The sequence below is a fragment of the Trichoderma harzianum genome (genome assembly GCF_003025095.1).
Source record: "Trichoderma harzianum CBS 226.95 unplaced genomic scaffold M431scaffold_2, whole genome shotgun sequence".
In the NCBI taxonomy this organism is placed as follows: Eukaryota; Fungi; Ascomycota; class Sordariomycetes; order Hypocreales; family Hypocreaceae; genus Trichoderma; species Trichoderma harzianum.
In genome coordinates this window covers 3,883,531-3,894,564 of record NW_020209250.1, presented here as the reverse complement: position 1 = coordinate 3,894,564, position 11,034 = coordinate 3,883,531, and the positions used below count along the sequence as shown (strand labels likewise).

General features: G+C 50.6%; 3 protein-coding genes across 3 annotated transcripts; all 3 read left to right on the top strand.

The window, feature by feature from the left end:
- Window positions 1–283: 283 nt before the first annotated feature.
- Window positions 284–2,281, top strand: M431DRAFT_74417 (hypothetical protein; the record flags this gene model as incomplete). The annotated part of the gene is made up of 5 exons (XM_024922221.1): window positions 284–391; window positions 448–542; window positions 623–740; window positions 798–896; window positions 947–2,281. 5 exons carry the CDS (start codon window positions 284–286, stop codon window positions 2,279–2,281), a joined length of 1,755 nt encoding a protein of 584 aa, XP_024779532.1.
- A 2,265-nt stretch (window positions 2,282–4,546) lies between these two features.
- On the top strand, window positions 4,547–4,870 carry M431DRAFT_47775 (hypothetical protein; the record flags this gene model as incomplete). Its single annotated transcript, XM_024915603.1, has 1 exon — window positions 4,547–4,870. A coding segment is annotated over one exon (324 nt), but the record flags the coding sequence as incomplete, so codon positions are not given.
- A 1,975-nt stretch (window positions 4,871–6,845) lies between these two features.
- Window positions 6,846–10,932, top strand: M431DRAFT_135686 (hypothetical protein). The gene is made up of 4 exons (XM_024912537.1): window positions 6,846–7,255; window positions 7,439–8,804; window positions 8,881–10,650; window positions 10,717–10,932. Exons 1-4 carry the CDS (start codon window positions 7,058–7,060, stop codon window positions 10,740–10,742), a joined length of 3,360 nt encoding a protein of 1,119 aa, XP_024779530.1. The 5' UTR covers window positions 6,846–7,057; the 3' UTR covers window positions 10,743–10,932.
- The last annotated feature ends 102 nt before the right edge of the window (window positions 10,933–11,034 follow it).

Sequence of the window (11,034 nt, the reverse complement as noted above, 5' to 3'; positions counted from 1 at the left end):
TAATCCTGCGTTAGGTGGTACCACATGAAATCCTAGCTCGTGCAATATCTCTTCTACCTGCCTTAGTAACGACGCGTCCAGGTGCAAGACGCGATTAACATTTCGGTGCCCACACCAGCAAGTGTAGAAGCCTTTTTTGTTTGCTTGGGTATCCAACGTCTCTATCTTCTATTCATTTTTGTTATCAGTGTTCCGCCGTCTTGCAATATGCACTCATAAATAAGGGCCATTGAATGAAAGAGGAAAGAAAAAGGGCAACAGCCGCTACCGAAAGAGCTACGTCATGGAGCAGGTTCAGCGTATCCGTAACATGTGGCAGTTTGCCAACTTATGCCAATGGATATATATCTTTGGTGACGCTGCTTCAATTGACGATTCGGTTGACATTGAAGTAAGTGCTGGGTTCTTTTCCCTTTGCTCGCGGCTGCATCCTAACTGCTGCCATAGTGCATTGAGGCAGAGTGTCTCAAGCCGAACTCAACGATTCTCAACGATGTTGCATTAGCCCTCCTCAAAATGGTGTCTTCACAACGTGGTCTCACGTAAGTGTTCTTCTCTTCATCTACCGTTTCTGGTCTTCTTCAATGCCTTGCAGCGGCTAATGTTTAATGCCCGGATGAAGGCATGCATCATTCGATGACCAAGCTCGACGACAGTACATCTTGAAATCACCTGACTCCAATCCATTCGGCGACGAAGACGAGCCAAAGGCCTTTGCTGACCTCGATATATTTACCAAGGTAAACTCAACCTTGGGCTCTTATTTCCCTAGGCATTGATATTGACCAAATCTGTAGATCAGAGTGATGCAACAATTCACCCAATGGATCATGATTCGGCCGGAACTCCTTCGGGAGAAAATGAAGGAACAAAAAGATACAGAGCAAACGACCTGGGTACGCATTGCTTCCTTTACAATATTCACATTGTCTAATTCTCTTGGTAGCGAATCGAACCGTACGGCTGGGATAGCGAAGACCGTACCTACTACGTTCTTGACGACAACCGAGTATATCGGCTGTCAGAAGCCCCTCCGAGCCAAAAAGCTGCCAGCTCCAAGCCTACTCGCCAGCCTCGACGTTCAGGCAAACGACGACGAATATCCGAAGCGATCGACGATGATACTACTCTCGTCAGTAATGGGCCCGAGGCGGACTTGGAAGATAGCCATCTAGGGGGTATGGTTTGGGAGTGTGTTGCAGTGACTCTTGAAGAAGTCCAGGCCCTCGTTAACAGCATGGCTTCGTCACGAGACGAAAACGAAAAAATACTCCGAAGACAACTACGGGACCATCTGGTGCCAATTCTAGAAAAACAAGAAGAGGATCGAAACCGCCGGAAGTTGAAACGCGAGAAAGAGCTGCAAACGCTCGCCAAGTTGGCCAACGCTAAACGGTCAAGCCGAATTGCGATGAAGGCAGAGCAGCGACAACAAGAAGAACATGCAAAGATTGAGCAGGAGCAGCTCAGAGAAGCAGCCGCAATTCAGCAGCGTGAAGAGCAAAAACGGGAAAAGGTTCAAAGGGAGCTTGAAATGAGACTCGTTTCCAGAGAGCAACGGTTAAAGAAAAGAGAGGAGCGCCGCCTCGTCCGCGGCGAGAGCGGTACACCAGCTTCGGTAGATGAGGGCAGCGAAGCTGCGGCACCAGATGGAATGTCTCAACAACCTCAGACTCAGCTTGAAATTGGTGCGAACCCACTGAGTACCAAAGAAAAGCAAGAGGAGGAAGAGGGGTGGGTGTTTGATTGCTCATGCGGCTTGTATGGGCAGGTTGACGATGGCAATCACAGCGTCGCCTGTGAACGCTGCAATGTATGGCAGCATAGCAAGTGTCTAGGCATCAGCGAGGCAGCTGCAGATCACCCAGACTTTCATTTCATTTGTGCTTCTTGTCGTCAAAAAGGCACGCATGACGTGGCACCGAAAAGCCTCTCGCCACCCAAGATTGAAGTCAAGCTTGGCGTTGAGCAAACTACTGAACCCCCTGCTGTCAACCTTGAGCCTGCTGCTGTCAAAATCGAGCCTCCTATTATCAGCATTGGGACTAATGCTGTCAGTATCAAGCCTATTGTCGTTGATGCTGAGCCTACTGCTGCTATTCACGCTGAACCTGTTGCTGCTATTACTCCTAAGCCTGCTGCTCCTATTGCTACTGAGACTGTTGCTCCTATTGCTACTGAGCCTGCTGCTGCTACTCACAATGAGCACGCCGATGCTATTCATACTGAGCCTGCGGCTATTAATACCGAGCATAGACCTATCGGCACTGGTTCCATCTAGCATCGAACTGCTTTTGGAGAGGCAGCGTAACGCTTGCAACTGCTGCCTAGCCCATCGACAATCCGTCTGTCCCCATCTTCTACAAACAACAAAGGACTTGACAAGACAACGCCACCCTTACTCAAGTCGAGCATCCCTAGATCAGCTGCTCATGTTGTTCACTAGTGTCAGCACCCAACCGAGAGCCCATTCCTTGGGAATCATCTCGGTTGAAGAGAGACATTCATCATTCTCGGAACTTGACTCTCATCAGATATGCTTCTTTTCAGAGGTGTTTACACCGTCATTATTCTCACAATCTTCAGGCTTGCCAAGTCAACTCTTGTAAATGCGATACGCTTTTTCAAGTACATAACTCAATGCTTAGGGAGATATTTTTAGAGACGCTAGTCTTCACATGCAACGCCTTCGGAGACATGATCATTCAAAGGATGCAATTGCCTTGGTTTACACAAGCCGCTTCGAGTTTCAGCCACTCTTGTTAGGTTACACAACACTGCACAAAGACAAAAGCTGAATTCGGACTTTGAAGACGCATCTTTGATTTCTTTGATCGGTCACGAGCAACTCGCATATCTCCACCCTGTCTATCCGATCTGCTCTGGTTCGTGCGCTCATTGCGCTGTATGGGATGATTTCCTCGCGGTGTTTCTGCTTGAACCGCAACTACATGGAAAGAATATTATCAATACCTTGATATGATATATCAAACTAATATCTGATCATATCCGGCACTTTCCCCGGAATATCTCCACGCTTAGCTTCTATGTGGAGGTAAACTTGCTCGGAAACACCCACGATGATGCACAATACTGGCTGAGGCGCACTGATCTAATTGGCCCTCTGAATGGTGAAGAGCAAGGGTCTTTGTTTCTTGTATGCCATGACTCACGTCGGAGGAGATGATCATCCAATGGAGTTGTCTCCTTCAAGGCGATGCCGTCAAGTTGATGATGCGTTCGAGCAGCCATAAGGGTGCACGGTCAACATCTATTATTGACGCGCATTCCAACAGTTGCGCCGCCTAAAGACGGCTCGATGCATAACAGATACTTGCCCAAGGCACCCTCTATTTACCCTTTTCGGCTCTTGGCTGCATGTCATAGCGTTGGCAAGATGGTGTTTTGGGGCATCTTCGACTGAGTTTAGACCCCGTGTTTACTGCGACGGTTCACAGGGTGGCCCATGAGGCAGGGGATAACCAATTCGACCAAGATTTCAGTACCGCATGCGGCGAAAGCTCTGATGTTCGTTTGTTTGTGGCCTTGATATGGAAGTCATGTGTCAAGATCGAGGTTGTAAATCATAGAGTTAGATGTGGAAATGTGCTGCCTGTCAAAGGGTCCTAGTCTTGGGACAAAGATAACAACTCTTCTTTCCTATCAGTCCGATTTATGATTTATTTCATGCATCCCGTCTACTCTCACTACACCGGATGATTGAACATTGTCTTATGTTACAACGTGTTTTACTTGCAAATTCAAAAACCCCCCAACGCAGTTGTCTTCTTCAGAATCTTACACGCCGGGCGACATGACTGCCAACGCAACCATCACCCGCGACACTTTGCATTCATATTCGCCCGCTAGAGGTGTAGGCGTGATTGAACGCATCAAAGCCGAACATGAAGCCCAGCAGTTCCCGAGTCAATTGATTCCAGAATATGATCAGCGTATCCATCCTCCTGCCCACATCAAGGGGTATGGCGATGGAAACAGGACAGGATATGTCCAAATCCCTGGCTACCCTGGCCACTGCTATCCAAGCCAGCTTCCTATTTCCGTACGCTGAACCACTATCTGAGATCACTCTGCCTGTTCCACAATGTTAACAATTCCTAGCCCCCCCTCTCACGAGAAGGCACAAGAACAGATACAAAACACAATCTGGTGGTAAGAGACATGATCTACGGCGCTTCAAGCTGCTGAACCTTCCCCTTTATGCTCAAAGAAGAGTGGCAGCTAATAAGAATGACAGGCCCCGTCGCAGTATAAGTCGGAGGTGTCACCCTTGGACTATTCCCACGTGAATGATGGTGTTATGCCATCCGAGGGGCCAGACGATGATGCCCTTGAGGAAGAATTTAGCGAGCCTCCAAGGAAAAAGCGAAAAACGCAAAAAAACAAAAAGCCAGCAAAGCTACCCGAACATTTGTCCCATTTCAAGTCAGCACTTTCTCGGATTGCAGCAGCTGGAGGCTATGGCCAAGCTTTGCTTGACGAGGCTGCAAGACACGTCGCCCGCTCAACCCAGGTACGACTCAAGGAAGAATTGAATCCTGATGGAAGACCCAAGCGCACTTTGAATTGTTTTTTTCTTTACCGCAAAATATATCACCCTCTTGCCCTTTTCCTTCTACATGGGAATGAGCAGGAGGCTCTTGCCCTTCTAAATGACCGGGAGGCTCTTGCCCGTCAAAAGAAGAATGAGCAGGAGGCTTCCACACTTTGTGGAGTATCTTGGCATCGTGAGTCGGTGGAATTTCAAGAACATTTCAGGGTACTGGCCAAAAGAGATTCAGCCAACAACCTCAAAGCTTTCCCCGACTATAAATACGCACCCTCTAAAGGCGGTAAAAACCACGACAAACCCGTCAAAGGCCGTGCTTCTACCAAAACAGGTCGGGTGACGCGCAGCAGGAAACCCGCATCCAAGACCAAGAAACTTCACCACTTCAGCGAAGAGGTGCTCCAGCGGGCCATCCACGAGCAAGAGCAACAGCATCTCCCAGCCGAAGCCGTTCATCATCAGCCTTACTTGACCTCTGTCGCTGTTCAACCTCATTCCACTTTATATGCAGAGGGGTATGAGGCGGGGTACTCGTATATCGTTTATCCTGACCCTGATCAATATCAGAGACACTACATAGCAACATATGGCGACGTCTATTCACAGAGCAGGATCTCACCCCCGGTTGTTGTTCATGCTCTATATGAAGACACAGAGAACCCTGATGTGAACTATAATGAGGGTTTCATCGATCCAGCACTTCTCCTGGATCAGTCCGGCATGCACAACTCAGCCAGCTGCTCAGTTGCGATTCAACAACGGTCGCAGCCGGCTCCCATCGAAAGATCACGCGCGGAGACAGGCATATCCAGCTGGGATGGTGATGCATCTGCACCGTATCTCAGTGGGGGTTGGGAGGTCGTGCAACTGGATGGGGGTGAGTCCAATTACGAGCAACTGGAGGGACGTGAGTCCAGTTTCTTTGGGGATGCTTTGATGGCCCAGGCCCAGGAGGTGTAGTCGAAAGGTGTATGGGGGGGGATGTGTGGCTCTTTTGGAACAGATTGTACTTGGGTAGATGGTTTTCTAAAGGGAGTTTGTCGTTGCTTTGGGATGAATTGGTTGATGAATCATGTCGGGTATAGAGGAGTCCGGGGCGCATCTGGAATGGATTGTACATGTCGCTTGCTTTGATCATGATCACGTTATAGTTTTACTATAGACAGGAAATAGAATGAATATCTTACCCTAGAGTTGGCTGTGGTGATTTGGTTTTTCCCTCTTCTCTTCCACTATCGGGCGGTATTCCAGCGAATGGGTGTGTGAGATCCTTGTGAGGGGGTAGCAGGGATGAGGGGAGAGGAGAGCGATTGATGGTGCCTGTAGATGGCGTGGGTGGTGTTGAAAGAAGAGCCTACGTTGACAAGCTTACCTCTTTGTTCCGCAAGCCACGAGTACAGTATATAAGAACTATCGCCAACTCAGTACACTACTAATTTAGGCAACACAATTATTCTTCCAACTAGGTGACAGCTTATCAAGTCTGCCTAGAATGTAGATGATGATGGCAGTGCCGTTTGTCCTCTGCAAGATTCCCAGTACAGTATTCAGCATCCATAGCAAACTCGGAGCGTTGTTAGATAGAGAGCAAGCTTTTGGGTGCTGAATGGCCGGGCGCTCCCTTGATTCCACACTCAGGCTAATCTCCACAGCGCCTGTACCCGCCCCCAAGCAGTACCTGGAGTACCTGTACCTGTTAGTGCTAAGGTGTGGTACCTGTACTAATCTGTGCTAGCACATGGTACGTTTGCTTCCAGCTGCATCTGTGCTCTCCTTGTGCCTGAAAAGCTATGACGACGGCTTCTGTCCGTTTTCCGTGCTGCTAGGCGAGCTGATGAGGGGTATATGGAATGGAGGTTTTAATGCGCTAATTACAGATTCGTCAGTTGAAGTATCCTATCCTGCTGTATCGCATGGAATCGGCAGCGTTGTGTCAAGGTGATTGATGTTATATCCAAGCATCATATATAACAATGCCTACCTATATCATAAATGCAACAAGGCATACACCAAGAATATAAATCCAAGATAAACATATACAAAATATGCTCTCTATAAATAATTACTATATATACCTATGCATAGCTAATTTACCTTAAAATTCCAACTTACCTATTGAGAATTGGGGGGCTGCTACAAATTAAACCAAACAAGGCTGAGGTAATAATTACTATAGGAGACTGGTGGGCAGTGCTGCGTGCGGTGGATCCTCCAATAGCATCTGGGTAACAAGGTCGTCGACAGGGGGTCGCTCCGTACTCCGTACTCTTCATCCCTCTCGCTGTCGCAACCACGGAGTGCTACCTTAGTAGGTATGGAGTACACTCGCTAGCACTGCTAGGGACTGGCTTGCTTTTCGTCACTCAATACAGACAAGACAGCCCTCTTCACTGCCAGGCCACGCAACGAGGTGCATTGCATTCCACCGCGTCGGCACAATCCGCATTTCGAGCGTCGAGCTGCGTCCATCGGGGCAACCAAGGCGAAATGGGCTTCCTGGGAATCTACCGCGCCATCTATGACTACACTCCTAACGAGGATGCCGAGTTAGCCATCAAGCAGGGCGACCTGCTGTACATCCTCGAGAAGAACGACGATGACGGCTGGTGGAAGGCCAAGAAGAAGGCCGGCACCGATGACGAGGATGAGCCTTCTGGCTTGATTCCGAATAACTACGTTGAAAAGGTATACCTATTATCGCTCCCCCGTGCCCCCGAGTCCCCGTGTCCCGGCCCCATCTCGATCCTCGACTCGACCAACGTCAGCTTGTTCAAGAGCTGGCCGAGCTGCGGCTCCCCGTACATTCGCGAATAGGCGACTTCACACTGGGATGCGCAAGCCAAGCTAACCATCGCGTCCGCAATTTAGGCCGAGACGGTGGGCCATGCCCGTGCCATCTACGAATATACTCGCCAAACCGACGAGGAGCTGTCCTTCTCCGAAGATGCCGTGCTAGAGGTCTTCGACACCACTGACGAGGATTGGATTCTTGCCGGAGTGGACGGCGAGTATGGCTTTGTTCCCGCAAACTATATCGAGCTTCAGGCTGCTACTCCTGCAAGTGCGCCATCGGTGCCGGCGGCCCCAGCATTGCCAAGGCGGCCACCATCCCAGAGCATCGCGACCGATGACAACACTCCCCCGTCTGATGAAGCACCGGCTGCATCTCCTGCGATTGCAGCTCCTGCGGCTGCCGATCCAGCAGTCGCCCTTGCCAGCCTGATCCAAAACCAAAACCGACAATCCACAAGGGAGCCCATGACACTCAGGTTCAAAGAGCCGGAGTTGTCCGATGAGGAGTCTATTAGGTCACCCGCTTTGCCCTCGCGGCCACGCCCACAGTCTCAAGCATATTCAGTGTCGTCGGAGCAGCCAGCCAAGCCAGAGCGAACCCCCGAATCTCAACCCAAAGGGCATTTGATTCCTGGCAACTTCCACCTGTATAACATCAACGAGATGGTATCGGTCATGGGCAAGAAGAAGAAAATGCCGACAACTCTGGGCATAAACCTCTTGACTGGTACGATCCTTATCGCGCCCGAACGAGCTGAGAACGACCCCCCTCAAGAATGGACTGCCGATAAGATGACCCATTACTCTCGTGAAGGCAAGCACGTCTTCATGGAGCTTGTCAAACCAAGTAAGAGCATTGATTTTCATGCCGGAGCTAAGGACACTGCAGAAGAAATTGTATCTTCTCTCGGTGAGCTTGCAGGTGCTTCTCGGGCAGAGGGACTACGAGAGGTGATTGCGGCAGGCTCCCAAAAGCGTCAAAGAAAGGGAACCATTCTCTATGACTTCATGGCACAAGGTGAAGATGAGGTGACCGTTGCTGCAGGCGATGAGGTGGCCATTATCGATGATTCAAGGAGCGAGGATTGGTGGCAAGTTCGCCGCCTAAAGAATGGCAAAGAAGGTGTTGTCCCGAGCAGTTATATCGAATTCTCAGGCACAATCACGCCACCACTCGTGCAGTCAGCAACAGGGCCGTCTGGAGGCAATTCCGCTAGATCGGCCGTTGAGCAAAATCGCCTGGATGAGATACGACTTACGAAAGAGGCGATAAAGGCTGCTAGCAGGGAGCCTCAGCAGCAACAGGTAGGCCAAGGAATGCCTTTACCTCGAAGAGGTAGCAGTCTCATAGCTCCGAATGATGGTAACACTTTGGGACAACAGCGGCCTCGACGCGAGAATGGACGAAACGATAGTGGCAGTCATGCTTCAAGCAAATCCAGTGAGTTTTCTGTTTCCTCCCAAATGAGAATTGCATAACCAAAGGCATTGGCGGAAAACTGACACTCATATGATAGAACCTGATGCATCCAAAGTCCGAGTATGGACAGATCGATCAAAGTCATTCAGTGTCGAGGCTCAATTCCTTGGGCTCAAAGATGGCAAGCTACACCTCCACAAGATGAATGGCGTAAAGATTGCTGTACCAATAGCCAAGATGTCGCACGAGGACCTTGTATATGTTGAGAATCTCACCGGAATATCTCTGGACGATGAGAGACCCCTTGCCGATGTCAAACGAGCGTCAAAAGTCCCGGAACAGCCAAAGCCCGCTCCCGTTGGAGCGTCCGTGGACAAGGGCCCAGAATACGACTGGTTTCAATTTTTCCTTTCTTGCGATGTCGCTGTTGGCCTTTGCGAACGTTATGCTCAGGCATTTACAAGGGATTCTATGGATGAGAGCGTCCTACCAGACGTTGATGCCGGCGTCCTACGGAACCTGGGCTTGAGAGAAGGAGATATCATCAAGGTAATGCGTACTCTGGATGCCAAGTTTGGACGCACCAAAGCCAATGGCGATGCCGATGGCGGTCTCTTTTCAGGTCCTGGCGGTGCTCTGCGGAATAACACAAGGAAGGGCCGGCCAGCCCCTGCAGTCCAAACCGGCGATGTGGTCGATGCCGCCGTTTTCTCAACCAAGGAGGCACCTAGCTCTGGCGAGACGGCGGCGGCGAAACCGGCGTCTCCTGCAAGTCCGGTGAGGGAGCCCAAGCGTCCTGCGGGAGGATTCGACGACGATGCCTGGGATGTGAAGCCCACAAAACAAGAACAGCAAACACAACCGCAGCCGGCAGCGCCAGCAGCGGAGGCCCCAAAGAATGTAGAGCCTGCTCCCGCCCCAGCTCCCGCTCCCGCGCCTGTTGCCCTTACCGGATCTCTACAAGAGCTTTCCTTGCTATCAACACCATTGGAGCCTAGCAAGATCGAACCAAAGCCTCAGCCTCTGGCTCCGCTGCCGAGCGAACCGCAGCTGTCTGCACCCGCGTCCCAGCAGCCACTCCTCGGAGCAAGCCCATCCTTCTTTTCAACAATGCCGCAGCCCAACCAGGTTTCAGCCCAGCCCTCGCTTACTGGAGTTCATATCTCTCCGAAATCTCTAGGAAGACAGCGGCCTCTGGCGCCGTCTATCTCGCCGCCAGTCCAAGGCTCGCTCGTTGTACCGCCACCACCACAGCGACCTCTTTCTGCTCCGCAGTCGACTCTTCAGCAGGGCATGTTTCAAGCGCCCGCGCTCGTCCCTCAGGTCACCGGTCTCGTCCAAGGCCAGGTTGCACCACCGGGCCAGAGCCTCAACGACATTACACAGGCCCGGCTGCAACAGCAATATGCAGCCCAGTTGCAGCAAAATATTCAGCCAATTCAGCCGATGCTGACGGGATACATTGGACCCCAACAGCAAGGCCTCCCACAGTTCCCTCAAGGTGCTCCCGGGCCGTACTTGCAGCCTATGCTGACTGGTGCACCTGGCTATATCGATCCCAGCCGCATTAGCCAATATGGAGGACTTCAGCCCCAACCAACCGGCTTCCAGCCGTCTCTGGGCCAGTCTCCCTTTGGCACCGGCAGCATCAACAACTATCTACCGCCGCCTCTGCAGCCCCAGCAGACTGGATTCCAGTCTCTGCAGCCACTTCAACAAGGAGCCAATAATGAGTTGAAGGCACCCATGCAGCCTCTTGTACCCCAAAAGACTGGACCTCCTCCGCCAGTCCGATTCGGCGTCACGCCGGAAACGAAGAAGTTGACGCCCCAGCCAACCGGCCGACGGGCCAACCTGTCCCAAGCGAGTAAGTTTCTTTCTTCCTGTGCTCCATTGCTGCTGTGACTAACAAGATTCTTCTCTTTTCTCATAGCTCCTGAAAATCCGTTCGGTTTCTAGACGGAATATCCCACAACCAACCACACTTGTTATATATAGCTACTTATATAGTCTGATTTAACGTAACAAAACTGTCTGCTTAAATCTAACCTTTATAATGAGTAGAACGCTAGAAATAAGATTCTAAATTTTAAGTAATTTTAATATGAAGAGATGTTGCATAGATGATTTTGTTGAATGTCTGATCGGCCCATTTTCTCAAACATAGAACGATATGTAGGTGCAGCTGGAGACGCAATGCGGGAGAGTCCATGAGTGTCGGTGATCAAGGTTAGCACTGGGGCGGCTAAAT

Bases quoted from the DNA above. Each gene is read 5' to 3' on its own strand.
- M431DRAFT_135686 (XM_024912537.1), top strand. From the start codon at position 7,058: ATGGGCTTCCTGGGAATCTACCGCGCCATCTATGACTACACTCCTAAC. The intron at 7,256-7,438 runs GTATACCTATTA...TCCGCAATTTAG, and splicing joins CGAATAACTACGTTGAAAAG to GCCGAGACGGTGGGCCATGC. The intron at 10,651-10,716 runs GTAAGTTTCTTT...CTTTTCTCATAG, and splicing joins GGCCAACCTGTCCCAAGCGA to CTCCTGAAAATCCGTTCGGT.